Source organism: Piliocolobus tephrosceles, chromosome 11 (genome assembly GCF_002776525.5).
Source record: "Piliocolobus tephrosceles isolate RC106 chromosome 11, ASM277652v3, whole genome shotgun sequence".
In the NCBI taxonomy this organism is placed as follows: domain Eukaryota; kingdom Metazoa; phylum Chordata; class Mammalia; order Primates; family Cercopithecidae; genus Piliocolobus; species Piliocolobus tephrosceles.
In genome coordinates, this window is record NC_045444.1 from 40,155,258 (window position 1) to 40,183,215 (window position 27,958).

The window sequence follows — 27,958 nt, forward strand, 5'->3', positions numbered from 1 at the left end:
ATAAAATTACTGCAAACTAGGTTTCTTAAAACCATAGAAATGTATTGTCTTACAGTTCTGGAGGCTAGAAGTCTGAAATCAAGGTGTCAGAAGTGCCATACTCCCTCTGATACCTAAGGGAGAATCATCTTTTTCCACTTCTAGCTTCTAGGTTGTTTGCCAACAACCCTTGGTGTCCCATGGCTTGTAGATGCATCATTCCAGTCTCTAATTCCATCATCACATGGCTGTCTTTTCTCTGTCTCTATTCTCTTACAAGGACACCAGTCCTTTTAGATTAAGGGCCCATCTTACTCCAGTATGACTTCATCATAAGGACTATCTCCTTAAGTGTACACATTTTGCGGTACTAGTGGTTAGGACTTCAATCTATCATCTGGGGAGCCACAGTTCAACCCATAATGGAAGGTATCAGAATATGGAGAAGATTGTAAGATTTTGCCTGGAGAGAATAGTTGCCCTGCCTCTAGAGAAGATGGGCTGGGATTCTAGCTTCCAGTAAGAAGAGGATTCAAGGCAGGGAAGTTCTTGAGTGTGCAACCCATGCAATCAAACAAAGCCCTACAATCTTGGAATTCCTGATAATTTTATAAAAATAAGTTCTGCATTTTCATTTTGCACTGGGACCTGCAAATTATGTAGGATGCCAGTTGGAGAGCTTGCTATATGCTTCTGGTATATGGCAGGCTGTGACCTAACTCACACATGATAAGGCTGGCTTGTGACAACTAAATACAGGGAACTGACTACACTGCCTAATGTTAGCCTGCCTCCCAGAGTTTTCACAAAAAGTGGCTCACTTGTAAAATATGCATTGTCCTCTTTCTTTGCACTTCAGTTAAGAAGTGCTCAGAGATGGGAATCTCTAAGAAAATCCAAATGGTCTCCGAACAGGGAGCTTTAAATCTCTGGCAGGCCAGAGAACAGGAAGGAATTATACACAACAGTTCAAGTAAGACCTCTCTTACAGCTTTGCCACTCTGGAAAAATAAAAAAATTAAAAAAAAAAAAAACTGATTAGCAGACTGGGTGAATTTGGGAGTGGGCAGGAACAGTGAGGGAAAAAAAAAAAAGCTTAAGACGTAAAACAGAAAAAGCCTTTGCCTCTGCATGCTGCCAACATAAATTAAGGCCAATGTGGAGAAGGGGGAATTATTTGATATTGCATTACATTTAGAGTTTTGATTAGTAATACTAAACAGTATATTCTAATTTCAGAATTGAATCCCAAGGTGACCTAAACAGGTTAGCCAAAAAAAAAAAAAAAATCATGCACACCATATTTTTCACTTAGGAATAAGGAAAGATATGTTATCTACTCCAATACATTGTAAAGGGTTAGTGGTGGTGTGGCCTGAATTGTGTTCTTCTAGAAATTCATATGTTGAAGTCTTAACCCCAAGTTCCTTAGAATGTAACCATATTAGAGATGAGTCTTTAAAGAGGTAAAGTTAAAATGGCATCATTAGGGTGCCCTAATCCAATGTAACTGGTATTTTTATAAAAAGAGATTAGGGCACATGCAAACAGAGAAGGAAGACCATGGGAAGACACATGGAGAAGGTCCCTCTTAGAAGCCAAAGAGAGCGGCCTCAGCAGAAACCAACTGTGCTAAGATTGTGATCTTGGACTTCCAGCCTCCAAACCTGTCAGGAAATAAATTTCTATTGCTTAGGCCACCCAGTCCATAGTACTTTGTTATGGCAGCCGTAGTGAACTAATACAACAGTAAACAATAAAAACTGAGTTATTACAGTGAGTAATTAGTTTTGAAAGGCATAATAATCAACAAGGTCCATAAACTGGAGCATAGACATTATTACCTGTATCATTATCATCATCTTATAAGATAGCTGAGATTAAAAGAGTTGACTTAAAAAATGGCCATGTTAGTGGTTGTTTGCAGACCTAGCTTGACTGAAGGACTACATAAGAATATATGTGATACTAAATAGCTCATAATTTTACAGATTAGACAACATGAACATTAAGTGTGAAACAGAATTTTAAAAGCACTATAAATTACTAAATCCATAGGATTCATGCAAAGAGCTCTACTTGTTACATTTTGCAATACTGTAAGTTGGTATACATTCATAGAAATATAAATGCAATTGCACAATAGAAGAATGGAGCAAATTTATTTAATGTAATATATATGAAGCATAGAACACATTTTTTTAAAAAAAGGTAGTGTTCAATTAATGTTAACTTCCTCCCTGTTTCCTCTTTTATAATGGAAGGAAAGCCACAGAGATTGATTGTTTTTCCCTGCTTCTAGTCACCTTAGCTTAATTAAAGTGATTAGACTTTGAACCAATTAATTGTCATTAAAGTCAGGCTAGCACTGTAACAAATGGAAACATATGCTAAATCTATGGTTCATGTAACTCGGTTCTGCTTTACTAAGTATTGGTAACCGGTGATAAAGCAATTTGAGTGATAATCAGAAAAGGAAGAAGAATAATTTCCATTATTTTAAGAGAATGTACAATGAGATTTTACTAATGAATGAATCAATCTTGTATAGTGTAGTTATCAACATACCTGATAGTTTAAAGTAAAGTGCTTCATTGGTGTTCAGGTTTGAAATATTTTAACTCACATAGGCATAAAGGTTTCAACCATAGCAAGGACAGGCTGGGCCTTACACATACTGAGAGTGTCTGTGGAGTAGTGAGATGGAAAAACAAGCAACAGCTGTAGGGAATAGCTGCTCCTAGGAAATCCAGCATGAGATTTGGAGATTATCCCCAAAGTCATAAAGGAACTCATAAGTAGTTAATCTAGAGGGTCATAATACAATGCTTAAATTATCAGAAATATCTGTCATCAGGTATTATAAATTCTCCCTCGGGACTTGTACAGCAGCCAAGGGCTCAGCTCAGACAGGCAAGAGCAAACATTGCTGGACCCTTATACTAAAATTTCTTGGTAGTGTTGGATAGAAATCCTCAATTTGGGATTAACTCCAACACTGGGAATAATAACTCTAAATATCAGCTACTGAATTTTGTCTGTGTGCCAGAATCTCTGCAAAGTATTTCACATATAATGTTTTCTATATACCCAAAGTGAATTCCATGAACTTTTTACAGTAGTAGATATGAAAAAAATTTAATAATGACAATTATGGGTTCAAAATCTAATGGATATACATGATAAATAATTGAGTTCAAACCTAATAATTTCCAGATTAGTTTTCAAGAATGATATGTATATGCTGACATGCACTGATTTTTATTATTATAAAGAGTAAAAAAATCCTAGAAACAAGCATAAAAATGAGATTTTTCTCAGGTACAAAAACAAATTAATCCTGATTTTACCTTAATCCAAGAAAAACAAGGAAGCATTATCAACAGATTGTTTTTAACAAAAATTGCTTGTGAGCCTAATATTTTAACATCCGTTAATTTTTTTCAAGAACAAAGGCCAAAAAATAATTAACAGACATATAATTGATATATACATATAAGTACATAAACTATTCTACAAATATATCTTTCTTAAATGTAAATTACTTAAGATAGCTCTAATGACCACAAAATGAATCTAAATTAGAAATTGAGGATCAAGGGATGTGGTAGACTGCTCTCTAAAACTTTCAACAGGTACTATTTCCAAACTACCTTAAGAGACTCGAGAAGAATATACTGTATAAAAATGGCCTGAGCCATTAGAAAATTAAGGCTGAAATGGACGTTATGAGGTTTCCTTTTACACTGGTATTTGTACACTTTAAAAGGAAGCAATTTTAATGCAGAAGGCTATCCTTGAGTATTGAAATAATCCTATCATGAACAAAAGAAATTTCTCTAGAAATTTCCTTCTCTCAGCTTAAGATTCTCACTTGTGTAATTAAATAAGTTTGTAATTGTGTTTAAAATAATACTGTTTGGGGAGGATATGAATATTTCTGTTTGATGGGTTTTTATGTTATTCTTCTTAGGTGACCAGATGTTCTTCATAAAAACATATGAGTATGAAAAAGTAATGAAGCTAGAAAATATATTTGTGAATTGAATACATGAAGTCTGTGATATATTTTACACAATTCACTTAAATGTACTTCACATTTCTCAAAATTGTATATTAAGTAAATGTATAACCTTTGTGAAGAATTTTCTAGTTTTGTTGTTGTTGTTGTTGTTGTTATTGTTGTTGCTGCTGCTGTTGTTGTTTTGAGACTGGGTCTTGCTCTGTCATCCAGACTGAGTGCAGTGGTGTGATCATGGCTCAAGTAATCTGCCAACCTCAGCCTCTCCCACCTCAGCCTCCCACGTAGTGGGGACAACAGGCGTGTACCACTGTGCTTGGATAATTTTCTCTTAATTATTGTTTGTAGAGATGAGATCTCTGTATGTTTCCCTGGCTGGTCTTAAACTCCTGGGCTCAAGCAATCCTCTCGCCTTAGCCTCCCAAAGTGTTGGGATTACAGGCATGAGTCACCGACCCAGTCCCCAATAATTTCCTTTTAAGTGGTTGACAGAAGAAGGTATTTGTGTTCCATCATTGATTTTTCCACTTCCTCTCACCACTTCTTGTGATTTTCATAGAAGTCCTGAGAAGCAGTGCTGCAGAGGCAACTCTGCCAAGACTAACTCATTCAGCTTATGGAGCTCTAGAGTTTATATTATTTGTAAAGCTGACTTCCTCCAATTTCATCAGATATCTTTGAGAAACAAAAAGACCCTGACATGACCTTTCTCATTATCTATTCTGTTGACATAGCAAAGGGAAAGAAAAAGCCACAGAATACTGAACAATGCTTATCATAGCTAAAAGAAGAAAACACATTCTATAATTATGTGCTTAATAACCCTCATGAGGCTGGGCACGGGTGGCTCACACCTGTAATCCCAGCACTTTGGGAGGCCGAGGCAGGAGGATCATGAGGTCAGGAGACTGAGACCATCCTGGCCAACATAGTGAAACCCCATCTCTACTAAAATACAAAACGTTAGCCTGGCATGGTGGCGCATGCCTGTAATCCCAACTACTCAGGAGGCTGAGGCAGGAGAATCGCTTTAACCCGGGAGGCAGAGTTGCAGCAAGCCGAAATTGCACCACTGCACTCCAGCCTGATGACAGAACAAGACTCCATCTAAAAATAAAAAAAAAAAAAAAAAAACTCATGAAACTTTAATAATCAATGTTGTAAATAAATTATTCACACCAGGAACAAAATCATAAAGATTATTATAGTTCAATTGAATTATCTAACAAAGAGTCCATAATCCACCATGACATTTCTTGGATATTTTCAGGAGAATTGATGTAGTTAAGCCTAGGCAAACCATATTAAAGAGATAAGTGTAGAGCCTACCTTTAATGAGATCTCTAGAGAAGATACTTCTACAGCCTTCAGAAGCTCACTGACAATATTTAATAAAATTTACACAATGTACTTATGTTATCAGAAGAAAGATTTAAACTTCTATATGAAAAAAATGACATTGGAGAATTGGAGAACTGGTCATAAGATGGTAGGAAAAGGCACTGCCCTTCATTGAGCTCCATGCAGTTTGCAAACTATATTTTCTTTAACCTATTGTGAGCTTTATAGTGCAAGTATCATGCAAGAAATACAGTGCCAGCAAATAGTGGGTATTTTAAAGTTTGTTTTGTTAAACTGAGGTCTCACCAAAACATCGTAAAACAGATGACTTTGCCCTACTTTACAGTGGAGGAAAAAGACTCAAAGAGATGAATTAGCTTTCTCAAGATAACATACCAGTAATCATTTGAAAACACAAGTTTATCTGATATGAAAGCTTCCATGGGTAGATCTGCTCTATTGTAACGTTTTAAAATGTACATATTGTTTTATCAGCTGAATTTTATATTTTCAGGTATTTTCTTACACTGCTGACAAAGAAATTCGAACCGATGACTTGTGCTTGGATGTTTCTAGACTCAATGGACCTGTAATCATGTTAAAATGCCACCATATGAGAGGAAATCAGTTATGGGAATATGATGCTGAGGTATAGTATTTTCCTTAATTTACTTATTATTTGATGCTTGAGCTCAGTTATATATTTCAACATTTGACATTTAAATCTTAAGCTGGTTTTTATCTACATTGGCAGAATTAGATTTTAAGCATGCAGGTTTATATCCGGTAACATTAGGATGGCATATTGGCCGGGCGCGGTGGCTCAAGCCTGTAATCCCAGCACTTTGGGAGGCCAAGGCGGGCGGATCACGAGGTCAGGAGATCAACACCATCCTGGCTAACACAGTGAAACCCCGTCTCTACTAAGAAAAATACAAAAAACTAGCCGGGCGAGGTGGCGGGCGCCTGTAGTCCCAGCTACTCCGGAGGCTGAGGCAGGAGAATGGCATAAACCCGGGAGGCGGAGCTTGCAGTGAGCTGAGATGATCCGGTCACTGCACTCCAGCCCGGGCGACAGAGCGAGACTCCGTCTCAAAAAAAAAAAAAATAAAAGAAAAAAAAGGATGGCATATCATATAAACAGGTTTTGCCAAATTGGTCCATTAATATAAAATATGAATGAGGACGATAAAATCAGTTTTGTGTATGATAACTTGTTATCTCCATGTACATGCCAAACATAAATTAGGCAAGGGGTAAGCTAAGGCTATCTGAGAGGTTTGTGTGAAGATGTGTATACAGGATAATATTGACAATATGTATATATTTTCAAATTTTAAATTTTATGCCACTAATCACTGACATTTATGTTCCTCAACTGGAAGGAACAATATCTGACAAGATTAACAAGATTTCTTTACTGTTTACAATTATAAATATTTCACAGAATTCAGTAAACTAATTAGTCACCTAAAAAGCTGAGTAGCCTCTTCTCAATATAGCACACCTTTCTGACAGAGGAGAGGGAGAGACAACAACAAAATTCGTGTTGGAAATTTATCTCCAGGCAGTGTGTAAAAACCAGATCAGCCATCAGATGGAGCTAATAAAAAAGAAATATTTTCCTTTGCATAAAGAAACTTACTCTTGAAAACAGCTTCATTTCTTTCAGTTTTCTTTTATGATTAACAAAATGAATTGGTCGTCTGTGTTACATTTCCCACATTACTAAGTGGTAGGTGATTTATTTAAAAGGAAAACTAAAGTTCATTCTGCTTAGAAGATAAATGCTACTATAGAGGTAAATGGGTTTCACAGATGCAGTATACCATGCAAGCCTAAAATTTCCTACAAGAATAACATTTTAAAAACCAATCTACAGAGTTTTGGCATTGTTGATATTTTAACAGGACCTTTTAAAAACCTTTTTGAATGTCATTTTAATATTTACATGATTCTGTAGTTTCTTAAGTTGAATATTAGAAAAACTTACTGAATTCTCATAGGATTTGAAACTGGTTATGTAGGGTTAATTTGGGGTCTAAAACTTATACAGTGTTACCAGGATCTTAGGACACAAAATCATCTTCTGGGCCATAATTGAGGACAAACACTGCGAATTCTTCCTATGTTGTACCAATATGTTCTGTTAAGATGCTATTGCCTTCGCTATATCTTACTCACCTTGTCTGACCACTTTTTTTCTCTTCAACTATTATTTATTGGTGCCATCCTTGATATTAAGCCTACAGAAAACAGTGCCTTTGCAAAATACATGTAGGTAAATCCTTCATCAGTACTCTATCTCTTCTATGAGGAAAAATGCAGTAAAATGTACAGATACAGTAGAAATCCTATAAGTGATACTTATTTTTAAATAAAACTTGTTGTTGTTACTGTTTAGTTTCTACCAGGAACCTGGGACTCTACTGAGCTTATGCTAAAAATAAGAAAATCTAGAATATATTTATTAAGAAAGGGGAATGATCATATACATTTTTATAAAATGAAGCAGTGTGGAATTTTAGAATACCACTTGTAATCTTTAAACTTTTCCATAACTCTTGAGTGAACAATATCATAACTCAAATTCTTTCATTTCTCATATAACTACTGTTAGTAATTACGTGTATATTTTTGTTTACATTTTCTCTCAGCTAGTAGCAATGCTATTGAATACTAAGGAATTTTAAGTAAAAAGTGAAAAAAATAGGCAGCTTCACCTAAGATAAATAAATGATTTCTATAAATGTACTCTTTTGGATGACTAGTAGTTATCTGTTGTAGTATTTCAGAGCACTGTAACATTTTGTGTCATGTTTACTTTGACTTTGGAACACACACACAGAAAAGCTTATAAAATGCCATAAATATTGAGAAATTTTTATTTTAAATAATTTGATCATCTGAATTATATAGCTTAATTAAATTCTCATATATGTTTATGTTTTCAAAATTAACTAGTGATGTTTACATTATCTAATGACACCACTTTGCTAAATTTTAAAATGAATGGATCATAATCTAGTAAATGACATAAGAATAGAGCAATTGTCAGAATAATACATTGCCTTTCTGGAAATTTCAGCTTTGAAATGTGATTAGATTTTTGAGAAGGTTGTTAAAAAGGATTTTTTTTAATGAAATTGAAATATAACATATATTACTATGCTTTTAAGTTTTACATTTAGGGTTTCTTTAGGTCACAGAAGAGTTCCACCCCTTGCTACCCACAGGGTGATTCCAGGAGTAGTAGCATCACCTGGGAACTTGTTAGAAATGCAGGATCCGAGCCCATACTAAACACACTGAATCCAAATCTGTATTTTAACAAAATCTCCGATCATTCATGTACACATTTACATTTGAAAAGGACAGGGTCAAATATCTATGTATCTTCCATAGTCTTTTTATACACTGTTTAAAGAATATTACAAATTTAGGAAAAGGCATGGATACAATTTGGAAAATGGCAAGGCCTCCAGAGGGGAGCAAAGAGAGGGAAAGGGAGCAAAAGGATAAGAGGTGTTGAGATGAGAAGGAGGAATAATTGCTCAGTGGTTCTATTCTTCTCATATTCCAACCTGTGGAAAGTAGATGCGTGCTGCTTACTACTTTAACTCAATTCTTTATCTTTTGCTAGCAAGGACAAAAGTTTCCTTTGAAAAATCTCTGAGGTGGTACAGGTTCAAGGCAGAATAAAAATTGTCGGAGTTCACAGAATTACAGAACTGAAATGTACCTTGCAGTTCTCTCCTTTAAGCCTTTATCAGGAGGAAACTAAAGCACAAAGATTACACTGCTAGCAGCAGATCTAGAATTCAGGTCCTAATAAAGTATTCCAAGCAAGCTAGCTATCAGTATAATTGTGAATCTCACCATGTGAACAGCAGAAATATTCCATCACCTTATCTCCCATAGTCCTTTCAATCTTAGAAAAGAAAGTCATAAATAGGAGCAGGATTGTTGGAATATCCAGAGAAAAATGGAAACAGTGTCATGAAGCCTCAAAACCTAGAATCTATCCAGCTACTTTGGTTTTGTTTACTTCTTAGGCGAGTGGGGGAAAAGAGAAGGAATAAAGTTCATTACATATTTATCTGTTTTCTTGTGCAATTCTTACAATAGTCTTATAAGACAGATATTCTATTTTTCACATTAGTAAAATGAAGCATAGGGTAAATGCCTCGTTTAAGTTTGCACAGCCAGATTCTTACAGTAAATCCAGCAATTTTTCTACTACACTACATTGCCTCTCAATGTTATTGAAAAACTAGAAATGATTTGATTCTTTCAATGGTTATGACATAATAAGCGTAATATACAGTATTTCAAATGGAATAACTAAATGCTATAAGTTATTTGTTATGCCAAATTTTAATGACATAAAATTTCTCATTTTTTTAATAGCGGAAAAGATGTTCTACAATAAATATGGTCTATTTAGCTAAATAAGCAGTCATAAAACTACTTTGTCATTTTGCTCTAATTGCTTACAAACTTCAGCTATACATACTCATAATTGCTTATCCTTGTAATTGAATGAAACTAAGCACATGTTAGTAATAAATGCACTTCTTTGGTCAACTTTGATTTCAAATGTAGTTTCTCACACCCCTAACTAAATAGTTCTTAAATAACCATGAATTTAGTTCACTGTCATCTTATGTATGGCCTAACCTGTTTGAATTGAGGGCATCCTGGGCATCATTAGCAAAATTGTAGGATACCTATGTGGTCTAGAAGCTTAAATAAATTACACAAACCCTTCTATGCCATGAAATGCCTATTGCCAGAATTAAATGAAAAGAAAAAAATTCATCTCACTGAAACATTTTAAGAATTATTTTTATAAAGTTCTGTCATCCATTCATTCTGTTTTATTCAGGTGTTCTGATGTTCGAACATTACAATTGTGTTCCAATCAATTTAGAATATTTTCCTATGATATGTGCACATAATTACATTTCTTTTTGAATAACTAGGCAGCTACATACAGTGTGAGAATCTAATTTTAGATCAGAACACTTACGTTCAACAAACACTATGCAACAAAGAAAAAAGGGAGAAAAATATGATGCTAAAAAAACTCTTATTTTTCATGTGACTGAGCAAGTGGACTTAGAAAATACTTGTTGTGAATTCTATATATATCTGTATCAAATAATTTCCAGAGTCACAATATAAGGAATGCTTTTCCATAGGTAAAATGTGTTAGATTAATATTTAGACTTGACTTACACTACCATCTTTTATTTACCTTTATTAGAGAGCAGGTAAATGGGATTATAATTTCAAGGTAAGTGATCTTTAAGTGCTTTAAGATCTTTAATCATTCCCCTGTGTAGTATTCCTAAGAAAAACAATGGCTTAATTTACCTTTTGAAGGCTGTGTGCATTACACAGGTATCACCTTTCCATATTCCTATCGACCCATAGCTGTGATTTCTTATTAGAAGTAGTGAGTAGGAATTTCAATAGATTAGTGTCACATTTGTAGTTCCTATATGTTAAATGATTACACTTCATATTTTATAATATTTCTATTTGACTGAATGCATAGATTACCTTGTCTGGAGATCATAACTAATGTTTTGAGTAATAACTTTTTAATATTAATTTTTAATTGTTATTCTATGCTTGATTAACAGGAGAAATCCTATTATCTTTGCTATTAAATTAAATATCTATAATAGTCCAAATTTATACTTATTTTGTATATTATTATATGTAATAACCTAATTGGGTTTTATTTTAATCTTTTAGTATACCAACTTTTAAACTGAGACCTGTGCAATTGGCTCTTAAATTAACTATGCAGTCAGTTCATTAAAGTATCTATTTCTTTAATTAGTACTTTTAATGCCAAGGTATGGCCTAATTTTACAATATTAATGGCTCTTATTTTGTCACCAAAATTGTTTAGCCTGATTCCAGTTGGCTTTAAGTAGGAATTATATATTTGGAAGGGTAAATTTAGATGCTCCATGCCACATTTTATGTTAGTCAAACAAGCAAATATATATAAAGGCAGGAATCATTAATGTTTTTCTTATGTATTTTTACGTTATGATTGAAATATTGTACATCGCAGGAAATACCAAGGCTTTACATTCTAGAGGAGAACAATAAAGTAATGCCATATTATAAACAAAACTCAATACCAGCTTAGGGTTTAGATCCTATTTTCTAGTCAATATTTTAAATAAAGCTATAGGAAAATATATTTGGCAGTAAGTTGCATGTCGGCCTGGATGTCATATTGTCTTCAAAATTGAGTTAATATAGCTGGATGCGGTGGCATGGGCCTGTAATACCAGCTACTTGGCAAGTTGAGATGGGAGGATTGCTGGAGTCCAGGAGTTTGAGGCCAGCCTGGGCAATATAGTGAGACCATTTCTCTAAAACAAAACAAAAGTAGACTAATTAGGCATGTGCAACAAAAACAGATATAACTAAGGGTTGATATGCCTAATAAAGAGCTGTACTGTAAATAGTATACCACATATAGAAATGTGCAAGGACTTGAATAAACAGCATAGTAGAAACATAGCCAAAGAAAATGGAAAAAAGTTTTTAAAAAACATACATAAATAAAAATCATTTTATGTGTTATTGTATTCATTTCTTGTTTATCTTATCAATACGACAAGAAACGTTTTTAGCAGCAACTTGTAATATTGGTGAAGATGCAGTGATACCCATACAGTATCCTGACATATAGCAAGCACAAGAAGTGTTAGCTGCTGCTGCTGTTATTACAAAATTACTGTTATAGATATATTTTAAAGAACTTTGGTAATATGTCTTAAAGTGTTCATGTATTTGACCTTGCAATTTCACTTCTAAGAATCATTTCCAAAGAAATAATGACAGACAGAGACATTGATGTTCAGAGATATTTGCCATTATTTCTAATACATACATATCAACCCTTAGTTATATCTGTATGTATTATAAATAATGGCAAATATCTCTGAACATCAATATATTGATCAAATATCTCTGAAATACAATATATTTTTGTTATTTGCAATAGCTCCAAATTGGAAAGATACTCCCTGCAAATAAAAAGGTTAAACAGATTTTGGCAAATTCATTTTAGAGAAATAGTTTGTTTCTTAATAGTATGTTTTTAGATTATTTTAATGATAGACAAAATGCTCACAACATGAATAAAGGCATATTCGATTATATGACCTCAATTATATAAATACATAAAATTATTAGAAGATACACACAATATTAATAAGTGTTATCATTTCAAACAGTATACTCAGAAAAAAATGAACTATGCTTTGTTTTCAAGCAAATGAAGACACTAAATAATTTTGTGTGTTTTTAAATGAAAAATAATTTTTGTCTCAATAAGGACAAGATTTGTAATTTGTCTTCTGGGCTATGGCTTTTTATAAGTACCTGGAATTAAAGTTCTTTGACTATTTTTTCATGGCCATTCATTTGATAAACCCTTTCGGGAAGTATGTTACAGTCATGTTTTTAATGAAAATTCTATATTGTATGTATGCCCTGGGGTCATGTTTCCAGAGGGTAAGCAAAATCATTTTGTTTTTGTTTTATGTCATAAAAATTAATTTTTATATTACAAATGAAATTAACATCATTTACACTAATATCTTTGATGTTAGAATGGCATTTTCCAAGAAAAGTTCACTTCAAGAAGAAATATCACTGAGGGTAGAGGATGATCTAGCCTAGCAGTATTAAACAGTATGGATGGAAAAATTCATGTTTGGTTAAAAAAAGAAACAAAAATATAAACTAGTCTTCTTAAAAAAAAAATCAAGCTATATAGTTAACAATATTATTTATAGTTACAGTTTTAATATCAACTACATAGTTAACAATTCTATGAATAAAATGTTATTTTTTCTTTCTTTACAAATTATATACTATTTTACTATAGAAGATAAATCCTTGAAAACATTAATCCAATAATTTGTGTTCATTAAGCTGCCTGAGAGAAGTAGCTTAATTTTAACAGAATTTATTGTCTGCACTGGTCTTGTACTAAGTGTTTGAATCACCAGACTTACTTAGTGTATCCCATGGGCAGGCACTGAGCTTCAAGATGTAGGTGACCATAGTCTGTGGCTTTCCTGGAGCTTATGTTCCTATGGAGGAAATAGATGGAGAGCAAGAAACAGACAGATACATTAATTAATTGAAACTGTTTGGAAAATTAGATTAAGAGTTGATCTTTTTCTTTTTCCTCCCTTCATTACCTGCCTTTCTAATTGACATCTAAAGAAGGTGGCAATGTACATGTGGAACACAACCAGGTTAGCCCTGTAAAGACACAAGTGGGAGCAATTTGAGTACCATACTTTTCAAAGTAAAGCCTTAAAGCTAACTTATCCTCCAAATTTGTCCCTAATATTATTTAATTTTAGGGTGTAAGAATGAGGAGGCCAAGGGCCATATAGTTGGACTAATCAACTATTTTGAATATCCACTCGCAAATAACTCATCTGGTACTAAAAAGCATTGTATTACTAGGATGAAGGCTGAGAATATAATCTTTTATATCTAAAATAACCTTTTGCCAAAAATATTTCATCATTTAATCTTAAGCCCCTCTCCATATTCTCAGTCTTATCTTCATTTACTCCTTCCTTATAGGGTTGATATTAAAGCCATCTAAAAAAATGTGGCTCACAGCTCCATGGATGCAATTATTGTGACATGTGCCTTCCATCTTTATCCAGTAGAAATTGCATGTTGCCTAGGATGATTGATGTATTACTGTCTTTGTACTTGATTTCGTCATTATTCATTATTTTCTTTGTCAAACAGACCCACACTCTTCTTCATATAATCACCCAGTCTTGTCTCTCAGTGAACAAAGTAGCTGATGGCTCCCAGCATCCTACTGTGGAAACCTGTAATGATAGCACTTTGCAAAAATGGCTACTAAGAAACTATACAAGAATGGAAATTTTTAGAAATATTTTTGGGAATTCTACTGATTACATTCTCTAATGATTTTTGGAGGTTTGTGTTGCAGATTTTATTAATTTTAGTATTTTTATTATGTTCAGTTATTGAAATCTGGAAACTCCTTTAAAATGTGGTTAAGAAAAGTTTTTATGTACCTTTTCTCCATGGAGTTAACTCTCTGTCTTTTACTTCTTAGTTACTCATTAATTTGGGGGCTGCATATATTAAGTTGTGTTTAGTCTATCCTTAATGAGTAGGTATGTTTTTGATTTTTTCTTTATTTTAAACACATATGTGCATAAATATACTTGATGAACTGTATTATGACATATTAACTCTCTTTGAGGTGAACTATAGCCATGTTTATATGACAACAGGTTCTGCATCATCAGATCTGAAAAAAATCAATTAAAAAACTAACAGGGTCAAAAAAGGATTGTTTCTAAAACAACAAAATCATTTATTTTTGTTTCTTTTTATTCAGATACTTTGGTTAAATGCAAATATGGCATATCCTTTCTAAAGTATCTTATTATTTTAATTAAAACACTAAGCAAGCGCATTATTAAAGACTAAGATGTGATTTTTCAATACCTTTATAAAGAAAATTATTTCTGAGCATTTCTTTGTGGTTGCCTAAGTGAAATAATACTTTTTTAAGTTGTATCTTTTATCTCTCACTTGTATGATTTGTGACTATCTTTTCAGTAAGCAATGAAATGAATCATTATTCAGGTCAACTGATAGGGAATTCTTCTAAAGAGTGCAAATAAGAACATGTCCTACCTTTTAGTTTTAAGGGGTTTATTATCCAAAAAATAAAGGATTTTACTTTGACCCTTACCTTACAATGAGAACACAGGAAGATTGGGGCATTTTTCTGGTTCAGATGAACCACTTAAATATTGTTAGTGGAGGAAACAATTGAGCTCAGAAGTCTTGTAACAAGGCTGGGAATGAAATTATGGAGAGGGAACAACACATGGGGTACTATTTTAATTAGAACTATATTCCAGTCAAAGACATTCCAAATGTAAGAGTTGGTAAAGCTGGAAAAGTCTAGGTCTTTTGCACAAAGAGAACATGTGTACAAAACAATTTATGTGTATTATCTTAGTTGCTTTCAAAACAATCAAACCTGATATATGCAGTGCCAAAAAAGGAGGTTTAGGTTTAACTAAATATCTATTCTCACAAGTCTACTATAGAGTGCTAGAGCAGAGACCACAGAGTGCTTCTCTCCATAGGAGAAATTGCGGCAGTTCCCTTAGCAGTTCTTATAGCCTTCTCCACAGGTGACAGTCTGTTGCAAGGAGATGAGATCCACATCAGGCAAATGTCAAAACCATCCTGGCTTACTGGCCTCACAGAAGATGATCTCTCCTTGTAACAACTCCATAGGTCTAGCTTCCAGGAACCAAATAAAACATACAGAATTAGAAGTCTGCACTTAGAAAAGCCCAAAGTTTGCTTTTCTGTTAGTATATATATGCAATTTATCAGTTGCAGATGCAGTTTATCAATCAGAGTTCATTTTTACCATAAACAATGTAGGCTAGAAACGTAGTTAACATTTTTACCCCTTCAAGGTTGCCAGGGGATTACAGTTAGATAGTTGACTGAAGGTCAAATTTTTTAAAAAAAAGGTAAAAAGGATATTTGTAAGCATGTTTAAGTCTAAGTATTTTCTGACAAAGAATATGATTCCTCAGAATAATTCAAAGCATGCCTGAGTGTTCACAGCTAGTAAATAAAGGACAGGAATTTACCTGAGCCTAAAAGGTCTGGTTTTCTACTGCACTACATTATAAAGAAGTGTTTAGTTGTTTCTTTGTCTCTGTAGCAGTGGGTTTTCACTACTAGTGAATTCCTTCAAATAAATCATATATTGTTTAGAAAGAACAATAAAAACTATTGTTTTTAAAATTATTATTTGTGCAGTTGACAACATCTATTCACATGATCCTTAAAGAAAAATCTCAAGTCCGTGGTATATTTTGAACTAAGGTAACTGATAATTGATCAAAGCATTCAACTACTATGATACGTGATCGACTGCAATAAGATGCTTACAGTGCTTTCTGGGGTAGCTTAATAGGCAATAACATATCTGATATATGAAAAATTGTACTTTTTAAAAAAAGGGATCTAATAGAAGTATGCAATGGTAAGTTATATTTTTGAAAGAGAATACATACACGAAGGACCACAGGTACGTAACAAAAATTAAACCATTTTATTGATTTTTAACTAGAACTGTTTAGAAAAAATATCTATTGTTTTTGTTATGTATCTTTATTTTTTCAAGCTGGCTACTGGTTGAATTTCTGGCATCATAAGTGTAAATCAGCCATCATCTTGCCTATCTTTGGCCATTTATTCCTTTCTTTGTTTTTTAGTGTAAATAACTTGATTCCATGTTTTGAAAGAGCAACAACAAAGGTCTCAATCTTGAAATCTCCTTTGCATCTAATTGTCTTGCTCTTTTAATTTCCTGCTTGCTGTTTCTTAGGCCTCCTCCACTACAAACCTATTCTCCCTTCCATCGTTTCTTACAACAGTACAGGCCACGATGTTTTCAGTCTTAATCTAAACAAATTGTCTGGCTGCTATTTCTCTACCATTTTTATTGCCCCCCCCCCCCATGTTTACTTTCATCCTATTTTCAAGTAGTATCAAGAACTAAAAAAAAAAAAAAAACATTTTGTTTACCTTTAATTTTGGTAATTTGCAAAAAAAAAAAAAGTAGAGTGCTATTTTCAAGATGTATTTGCAAATCATCTCTCATACATTTAAATACTTCGCTTCTGGTTGTAGAGGTTTTCATATAATATGGTCGTAGATATTGCCCATGAAATAGCAGAAATATATATAATTAGTATGTATAAATCATGTTGATTTAAAATGTGATTTCCAATGTACGTAAAGATGCCAAAGAAAAGATATATAATGACTGGTTAACATACAATTATTGGAATTTATGAAGAAACCAAAATATAAATATAATGTTTAAGAATATATGATCATCGTGCCCCTGTTTTTATTTGTTATATTTTTAAGATTCTTAAAAATACAGACCAAACTATTGTAAAGATTTTATCAAGTAAGACAGATTAATTTTTGCTCTGATAATCACTTTCTACAATGAATGTCTTACAGTCACAGATACTATAGCTTGTTTAGTATTTTGAAATGGGAACATCTCTAACAGTTTTGTTCATTTGGGTCACAGCTGTGCCATCTATTTGCATGTTTACCAAATGGTTACTGAATAACACATGCCTAAGAAAACTAAGCTTTTACAAAAGCTTGTTAATATTTGCAGTCCTCAACTGAACTCAGAGCTCACAAATGGGCTTTTTGCAAAGGAGCCTGAATTCTTGGCAACGCTTGATAAATGTCAGCCAGTTTCTTTAACCATCTGCAAATAAAGGTATATTAGACAATGATGACTTCATAACAGTCAAAGTTGTATAATAATTAATCCAGGGACACCTGTGCACAGTTCCTTTTACAAACCTATCACAGCGTATTATACTAAAAAAACATAAAGGATTTTTTAGAGAACAGATTTCATCTGATGTGCTAGTGAAGCTAAAGATGAAATAAGCTGCACTGATTATTGGTTATCTTTTACAGAGACTCACGTTGCGACATGTTAACAGTAACCAATGTCTCGATGAACCTTCTGAAGAAGACAAAATGGTGCCTACAATGCAGGACTGTAGTGGAAGCAGATCCCAACAGTGGCTGCTAAGGAACATGACCTTGGGCACATGAAGACCATGTCCTCCAAGCCATGAAAGTGTCTACGCTTTTGTTTTTCCATTATTTCAATTGGGAGAAAATATTGACTTTGCTGAATTGAAAGTTTTAAAAATCCTTTTAGTATTCTAAAACACAATTGTTTCTAATTCGTTTCTAGAAATGTTTGCTTATTTCCCTACTAAAATTTGTATCTGATCAAAGCACATAAAAATATAAATAATAGCAAACTATTATTAAACAACAGAACAACTTGTAAAACAAACTGCTTTAAGAAAAATCTTTATTGCACTCATGTCAGAGGGTTAATTGGAGGTTATTTTAATTTTGGTTGTCATGGTGATTTAAAGAGATAATGTAAATGCCTTATAAAATCATCTTCATTATGAAATATTATCAGTTGCTTTATAAACTCACCCTTTTTACTGATCCTTCATGGAAACATGTTTGAATTCTATGTCTACAACAGGGCCACATATTAAATTATTTCTGAATGGTGAATTCATCCTACAAAATGTTCCAAGTTTTGGGCAAAGAAAAACGTTACATTGGATATTGAATTCATAGAGCCTTTACAGAAGCATCATATTTAAACCAATGTGAATCCAAAAAAGAGAAGGAAAATGTTTAAATTCAATTTAAAGTACATAAAAAAAAGAAATCCGTGAAGCACTGAGGGGAACAAGACGAGTCTAATCCGCAGCGCTTCAATCATTGTGAGAGAACTCAAAGTGGGTTGCAATTCCTAACACAGGCTGAAGCTAAACAATCTTGCTTCCAGAGTTTATGTTGGAAACTCAATTCTTAACCAAAATCTTGGTCTCCACAAACTCTACCATCCCTTTTCTCTTCACTCTATAGACAGTGGCATGCCACTGATGCTGTACAGAATTGTAGGTGAAAGGGAGAATTTTAGACTTAATTTTTAACTCTATTGCACTTAAAGATTTTAGTTAGGTCACCACTGTCATTTTCATTTTCTATGTTAAAGAATACCTTTCAGTGCTATGCTCCAATATCTAAAAATTTTATCACCAGGGGAATAAACTCAACACATATTCATTAAACTTTTATTGTAATTAAACTGCTATATATTGTTTGCCATATATTATGGCCTGAGGAACATAGTTATAATTAGGCTAGATTCACATTTTCTTTTCTCATCTTAAAACCCTTTATGTTCAAAATACATTAACAGAGGCCATGAAAAGGAAAAAAAAAATCGGAATTTTGCTAATAAGTTTTTATATTTGACAGCATTTAAAATGCTCATAGAGTTACCCTATATATGTATGTTATTCATTATAAATGCACTCAGCAGCTAAGAGAAATTCGAGAGTAAAAATGGAAGAAGTGTTTTCTGGAGCAGAAGATTCCACTTCTTTGGTCCTCATCTTTACTTAAAAAGCTCTTATAGAAAGAATTAATCATTCTGACTGCATACAAACTCTCTATGTCTCTGACTTGCACATACACTGCTTTATAATGAAAATGAGGACGCTTTCTTATCGTCAGTAAAATCTCAAATGATTTTTGCAACTGGTATTCCTTCCTCTTTTGACTTTTTATTGGTACAACTGTAGGGAAGAATCTGCAACCTGGAGCATTTCAGGTTTGCTCTTTAAATATAGACACCCCTCACCATGAGCTCTCTGGGAATCCATGACTTTCCTAAAATTGTAAGCAAAATGTTGAATATCAGGGCATTTTTTTCTGAGGTGGGAGTATGTCACTCACAGCAAACTTGGAAAGAAGGCTATGACTCACAAGAGGCAGTGAACCATTGCCTTAAATTATTAGCAGCCTCTCAAGTCCATTGAGGCCTCATGTAAAATTCCCATCTTTCATTTTTACACTCCTCTTCTGCCCCTCATTTCCTTTTCTCCTGACTAAGGTAAAAAGACCCTGCACAGCATTATTACTTAAGTTGAAAAAGCTTCAACTCTCAAGGACTCATGTATACCATATGTTCCACTTATTGATTTGTCAGTCAAAATGCATGTTATGTAGAAAATGGTCAATGGCAAATTTTTATAAATACAGCTACCCCATCAAAGCTGAACTTGAAACATTTTAGCAGCATTTTAAATATGTGAAAGTTCGTTATGGTCATGGTGAGAAAACTAAAACTACATGAGTTTCATGCTAGAAAAGAATTTTTTAAGAATCTTCAGATGGCTTGAACGCATGCCATTATAGTATCTAACAAAAAGTGGCATAAAATATAAAACACCCAACACTAGAAAGCAATGACTAACATATAATTCGTTTTCAAAAATGTTTATTGTCTTCAGTACAAAAAGTTAAAACCATGACTGGATTCATAATGCACTTGTCTTATAGATCCCTTATTTATGGAGCTAGACTGACATATTTCAAACCAGTCTCTTCTGTGGTCTTCTCCATCTCAGTTAATGCAACTTCAGCCTTCCAGATGCTCAGGTCAAAAACTGAAAGTTGCTTTTGACTCCTCTATTTCTGTTTCAACTTTCATCTAATCCAACAGCAAATTCCCTTGATGCTACCTTTGAAATATAACTAGAAAAGAATGACTTGCCGCCACATCCACTAGGTGTCACTACCTCTAACCTTTTTAATCGCAATATGCTTATTATTTAGTTCCCTAATTTCCTAGTCCTTGTCTTGAACAATCTTTTCTCAATACACCAGCCATAGTGATTCTGTTAACCATGAATTTGATTGTGTCATTTCCCTGCTCACAATCTTCCAATGACTTCTCCCTCCAGTGGCCTTCAAGGTCCTTCATGAGTGTTACCCCTCTACTCATCCACACCACTCACCACACATACATACACATGCACACACACACAAATACAATTCCACCTTTTTCTAACGCCATCTCTTATCTCTTATTATTCTGCCTCTTACTTACCCCACTATGGCTCCCAAGAAATTTCCCGCTTTAGTGTTTTGTTCCCTCTGCCCCAGAGAGCTCCCCTTAGTGGTCTCAGTTAGAACATTATCTTATCAGTAAGACAAACCCTTCTCCCATCTGCCCTCCCTATCCCCTGTACCTGACAATCTAAAAGTTTGCTTCTTTATTTCTGTCTACACTTCCCCCTTCCCAGCCCCAAACATGCCCATCACATGCCCTAGAAGGTAAGTCCCATGAAGGCAGGGGCTTTGTCAGTTTTGTTCATTTGGTATTTCTGGCATATGTATTCTTTAAATATTTCTTGAATTAATGAACTGAAAAATGTGTGTTAAAGTTGCTAAGTGTTACTGTATCATACTTTTTTTGTATTTTAAAATTTAAAATAAAGGCTAATATATTTAGACAGGATTTCCAATAACTTTGTCTTCAAGTTATAATTTTCTTCGTAATATTCTTCACATCAAACTGTGGACTATATATTATTTTCTGGATAAAATATCCTGCCTTATGGAAATGAAATATGATATTTTATTAAAATGCTGCTATATTATATAAGTTGCTTCATTAAGCTAAAAATAGTTTTAATTTTTATTTTTTGTGTCCAATGGCCACCTGAAGGTATAAGATTTTGATTTTTAAAGAAGAGATATCATTGTCTTAAAAAGTATGTATTTTCTTGATTTCATAAGAACTATTACTAAATTTATCTTCTAAGTGCAGTCAATGGAATAAACACAATTACAGAGATTTTTAAAGGAGTTTACAGACGACGTTGTCTTAGTTTCTCTGTTTACAGATAATAAGACTGAAACCCAGATACGTGATATAACTTTTCTAAAGATCATATATCTATAAGTTGTGTTGCCTGGACCCCTTATTGTTAATGTAAACTAATAATGTCACTCAAAAGATTACAGAAATGGAACAATAATGAGAAAAATACCTTCATTAGACATGTTATGGGGCCAGGCACGGTGGCTTACACCTGTAATCACAGCACTTTGGGAGGCTGAGGTGGGCGGATCACTTGAGTTCAGAAGTTGGAGACCAGCCTGGCCAACATGACGAAACTCTGTATCAACTAAAAACACAAAAATTAGCTGGATGTAGTGGCACACGCCTGTAATCCCAACTACTCAGGAGGCTGATGTGGAGAATTACTTGAACCTGGGAGGCAGAGGCTGCAGTGAGCCAGGATCACACCAGTGCACTTCAGCCTCAAGACTCTATCTCAAAAAAAAAAAAAAAAAAAAAAAAGTTTCTGACTAGTACATTGATTCTTTAGAAATATTTAAATTCTTACTACTAATTTAAATAAAATTAGTTCTTTAAAATAATACAAGCACTAAGACCTACAGCAGAAATAAACTACCAACAAACAGCATGATTACAGGAACATCCAATCATTATTTGGCAAACTGGGTTTCAGGGAACCAAAGCCTCTTCAGTAGTAACTAATGGACCAGACTCACTTTCATTTTTCCTTCTAATTATCTGCAAGTTAAAAGTAAGGTTTGGCCTACAGCTTGCACAGAGAATTAGACCATCTATTACTGTGAAGATTGGGTAGGTTCTATGATATGGAGCTTCAAAGACTGCAGCGAAATCAGCAGAGATGTCTAGGCTTCCCAGTGGAGCTCTGTAAACTCTAGTAAACACAATGCATAAATTTGATTTTGCCACGGTGCTGAGAAACAGTCTAATAAATAAAAGGGGAAAAAGTGTACAGAGAGAGAAAAAATAACTACACTAAAACAGAACTGTTTTTACCTTTTAAAAAATTTGGTGGGAGGTTAGGAACATATTCTGAATTGGTTCAGTAAACCTCAAAATACTGTCTCCCCCCACACATGGTTTCACCACTTAAGAAATGATGATTGTATCTGCTCACAACCATTTTACTTGCATCTCATTTACAGATGCTAAATCTAGTCTCAGAGGAGGCAAAACATGTATGCATTCTTAAGTTATAAAGTGTACTGATTTCACAAATTGAAGAATTTTAGAAATTCAGATTTTTCATGGATGTGTCATCATCCATAGCTGTCATCCTGCATAGCTGATATCTGCTGCAAATCTTGAATAAATTTCCAGTTCAGTTGGGCAGCAAAAATTCAATTAAATCTTAAGGCAGTTTGGGCTTCAGGATTCCACCACTGCCCATTTTCCCCAATATGTAAAAATATGGACTAGGTGAAATCAGCCCCTCTTATGTACAGTACATGGACACATCTATTGTGACTACACCATGTTCGAACTGCTACTAAATATCAGCTGTGTATGAATTTACGGTGTTGAATGAGCACCAGCAATGTGTTTTAAATAATTTGTGTATATTTGTAGCCCAGTTTCTTTTATATTGGTCAATAAATTCTAAAGACACTTTTCATTGTATGTGTTTTAAAAGAAAATCCCTCTGAAATACTAGTGAATTCAGGGCAGCTCTTTTCTTAAGGATCCTTTAAGATAAAGACCACTTCTGCAATACTTGTGTTACGTTATGTAAAGTTATTTTGTTTTTGTTTTTAGCTGGCAAGAACAAATCACTCAATATTTTGTTTTTAAGGAGTTAGAATGAGAATGGAAAATTAGATGATTAAGGCTATAACACTTTTTTAAAATGAGATTTTCATCATGCATTCAATTGGTGTGAAAATGAAAGTAAGCTGCTGCTTGGTTCCAGTTGTACTGAAATTTCAGCTAAAAATAGCACAAGAGGGAAAAAGGATAATTACATGTGTTTTTTTGTTTCTTGTGTTTTTTTTTTTTTTTTTTTCCTATTTCAGCTTTTGTTGTTGTTGTTGTTGTTGTTGTTGTTGTTGTTGTTGTTGTTTTGGTCAGTGTAGCCACAGCTAGAAAGGAGTAATTTCAAAAATGTTTTAGATATATGCTTGGCACCTAGTGCTTTAACATTTATAAAAGTAGATTGTGCATAACGACACATTTTAAATACTGTAAGCATTACTAGATGATATAATTGTTCTTTTGCTGTAAATTTAAATATTTATACATTTTTGTAGAATTAAAATATGCCAATTTAGTTTTCCTTTGGTATATATTGCCTTTTTTGAAAATAAATGGGTAACATTTCAAATAGATAAACATCAGTATTTTATGCTTAACTTCCATGTTTGTAGATTATTTAAATAAATGATTAAGTGCCTACGAATATCTCCTAGCACCAAGAAAATGTTGTGTTCCCAGCATAATTTTGTTACCAAAATATGTAAAATAGAAACACTAAAATATGCATGATTTAAAAGTATTTATTTTTATTTATTTTTGATTCTGAAATGATTTGAGGTGGATTTTTTCTTTCTGTTTTATAAAAATGACTAATAATAGAAAAATTTAAAAGTCTCATATCAATGATAAAAATTATTTTTCAGAATATAGGCCATACCTAATACCTGGGTTCTGAGACTGAAATCCTAAAAGACAGTCTGTCTGGTGAGAGGAAGATGCAGAGAAGCGGCCCACTCCACAGCACAGAGATTCCCCAGGACCAACTCTTCAGTCTTAACCACTAAGATAATCAAAAAGAGCATTTAATTTTCTAAGGTGGAGAAAGGAAGGAAGGGAAGGAAGAGAGAAGCAAGAATAGAGAAGAAAAGAAGGAAAGGAAAGGAGAGGGAAGGGGAGGGGTGGAGAGGGAAGGGAAGAGAGAAGATTCTAATATCTGTTTTCATAATTTTATTCTGAAGAGACTCATCTGAAATTTCCTGTTCAGATGTCCATTGATTTGCAAACATGAACGCCTTGTTAGTTTTCCACAACTTATAACTGTCAGCAAGTGTAAAGGACATTTCTAGATTTTGTGTCTTACACACAAAATGTCCCTTCTTGGCTTTCTGGAAACCAAGTGTGACTCCAGATACCCAACTCTGTTACTCTCTTTTTGGTTACTCTTGTCCACGCACAGCATACATTTCCAGCAGTAACCAGGTACTCAGGTATAACCTAGTAAGAGAGCCCCACCCACTTCAGGTTTTGATAGATCCATAACTTACACTGTCTTGCTTTTCATCAGCACCTGGTGGAAACAGCATGTGAGCTCTTATGCTCAGAACTGTGCTTTCCTCTTCCTCCTCAGCCAAGGAGACTATCAGGTAGACTTTCTGCTGACTCACTCATTTTCTGACATAATGAATTTTTTCCCCCCACAAGACAGAGGATATTAATCACCAATCTCTGCTTCCACTGTGGGAAAGAGTTGGTAGGTAGCCTACTGAAATTCTTTTGACAGAAGTCTCTTCACCAATTCTTTGAAGCAAAAACCTAGGTTAACATGCAAACATCTAAAACAGATTTTACAGTTTTCTCTGCAACACAAAACACATGAACTTGGTACAGCAAGCACTCTATCTACTACATGATAATATATATAAGGTGGAGGCTGTGAGATCAACATTGTCTAAACAATCGCGGTCAGAATTTAGCATATGCTTCCTTAAGACTAACAGGACCTGTGTTCTCAGCCCCGAGCCTGCAGCTTCCTTTATGTACCTGTGAAACGTTTTGACTTTTAAACAATGACATGAAGTTAAGTTGCATATATAAAAGCACTTCAAATGGGTGGAGAATCCATTTCTTCCCACATACTTAGCTTTTTAAAACTCTAGTTTCCATTAGTGGATTTAGAATCATTTGACTCAGCAGCTCACCAACTCCTCCTTTGGATATACTTTCTTCACTTTTTTGGTTTTCCTTCCACCTCATTGGCCAATGATTTCCCGTTTCCTTGGCTAAGCTTTCCCTTCTTTCTCCCTGTCTTAATATTGGAGTGCCTCGAGGTGCAGTCCTTTGACTTCTCAATTTGCATTGACATCTGAAACTTGGTGTGTCCAAAACTGACCTTTTTGCCTCCTCCTACAAATCTGTTCAACCCAGAGATTTTCCATCTCAGTTGATGGCAACTCCATTTTGCCAGTTGCTCAGGCCAATAATCTTGGTATCCTTGAAATCTCTCTCCTATTAGAAAATCTCCTTGATCCCACCTTGACAGTGTTTGCTGAATCTGACCACTACTTAACACCTCAAGTATTCCCATACTGGTCTGAACCACCAACCAAACTATAGCCGGAGTCTCCTGACTGGTTTCCCAGTTGCTTGCACACTTGCCTCCTCCATAGTCTATTCTCAAAGAGATCCTTAAATTTATATTAAAAAAAAAAAGTTTAAAAGAGAGACAGAATAATGCTATAAAATGTAACCCAGGTATGCCTCTCTTCTGCTCAAAATCATCCAGTGGCTTCCTGTTTTGCATAAAATAAAAAGCTATGTTCTTATAAGAGCCAAAAACACTGCATGCTGATCTGGCCCCTATTAACTCTCTGACTTTCTCCCACACAATGTTTCCCCTTATTCACTTCATTCCAAGCACTCTGTCCTTGCTGTGGATCTGAACAAGCCAGTCATGTCCTTGGCTTAGAGCCTCTACCGGAATACTTGTTCTTAGATAGCTACATGGGAACTCATTAGCTTTGATCACAACTAAATTCTCCATGAGATCCCCTATCTGCTCTTTGTCATACTGTAGCCTAATTTACTTATTTATCATTTTTAATGCTTAGTTGTTTAGTGCCTCTTTCTCTCTACTCCTCACCCCTACCAAGCACCCTCGCCCCTTGAATAAAAGGTACCGAAAACAGTAATCTTGATTTCATTGTGATATAATGCAAGTATCTAAAATAATACCTGGCACATTCTAGGCACCCAATACACATCTGTTGAGTATCAAATGAATTTCCATCCTTCCATTCTATTGGTGCATTGTATTCCATGCAAGGGACTTGGGAGTTGGTGGGAAAAGGGTTGGAGGCAGAGAGAGAACTTTAACATTTTTCTTGTTCTTCTTTATATTGATACAGTTTAACCTCCACTACTTACACTTTTTTTTTTTTTTTTTTTTTTTTTTGAGACGGAATCTTGCTCTATCGCCCAGGCTGGAGTACAGTGGCCGGATCTCAGCTCACTGCAAGCTCCGCCTCCCCAGTTTACGCCATTCTCCTGCCTCAGCCTCCCGAGTAGCTGGGAATACAGGCGCCCGCCACCTCGCCCGGCTAGTTTTTTGTATTTTTTTTTTTTTAGTAGAGACGGGGTTTCACCGTGTTAGCCAGGATGGTCTCAATCTCCTGACCTCGTGATCTGCCCGTCTCTGCCTCTCAAAGTGCTGGGATTACAGGCTTGAGCCACCGCGCCTGGCCCCTCCACTACACTTTTTAATGTCCTCCTACTATTGGGATTATGTCATTTGTGTTCATTGCAAGGCTATTAATTTTTAAGGGAATGGGTGCATTTGGAATTTGAGACAATTCCATAATCATACAACTATTAGGCTAATTATATTTGGTATCACCCAGATGAGCATTTTTTCCTCTAACAGAAGCATGATTTTGGGGGATAGAATAATGGAATGTTAGCATGACAAGGCAGCTGGAGATGTGATCATAAAAACAAAAAAAGTTGCGGTAGACTATTTGTACAAATTTATTGTAATATCTTTCTAAGGCTTATTTCTGAAAACTATGTACTTAGACATTCCTAAGGATACATATAAAGGAAATGTATAGTATAAATTTATAGATTCCAAGTTAAAATAAAATACTGAAAATTACATTCTCCTTCCTGTGTCTTTTATTAGGGTCACCATTTATGTGCCCAAGTCTCTGGTGGTAGGTGCGGAGATGGGTTTCTCTCTCTGATGTTTGTCAAAATCTTAGGTGGTGTTAGCTGTACACTAAATATGACATTCTCTTATCGTCCATATACTATGGACAGATCCATGAGGTGCTAACTATCCTATCATGATTGGCAAGAGGTGAGAGTACAGGTTCTTTTTAACTGCACTGCAGGACCAGGCTCTGCAGAGAGCTGCTTAGATCTAACAGAGATTTCTTTCAGTAACAATCAAGTAGGAGAAGAGCCATGTTTGCTAAGGTAACTGCTCAGGTCAGTTTTATTTACCTTGAAATAGAATCTGACCTTTTTATCCT

At 34.4% G+C, this 27,958-nt stretch overlaps 1 protein-coding gene across 10 annotated transcripts in view; it reads left to right on the forward strand.

The window, feature by feature from the left end:
• The window catches only part of GALNT13 (polypeptide N-acetylgalactosaminyltransferase 13), a 594,017-nt gene extending 572,296 nt beyond the window's left edge, over nt 1-21,721 (forward strand). For 4 of the 10 annotated variants that reach the window (XM_031936436.1, XM_031936437.1, XM_031936435.1 and 1 more), the window contains 2 exons: nt 5,856-5,990; nt 17,942-21,721. In XM_031936436.1, coding sequence (XP_031792296.1) covers nt 5,856-5,990; nt 17,942-18,082 — 276 coding nt within the window. In that variant the 3' untranslated portion in view covers nt 18,083-21,721. Of the gene's footprint in view, nt 1-5,855; nt 5,991-14,158; nt 14,357-17,941 lie in introns of all 10 variants that reach the window. The other 6 variants (XM_031936432.1, XM_031936433.1, XM_023217516.1 and 3 more) reach the window with 4 other exon arrangements.
• The last annotated feature ends 6,237 nt before the right edge of the window (nt 21,722-27,958 follow it).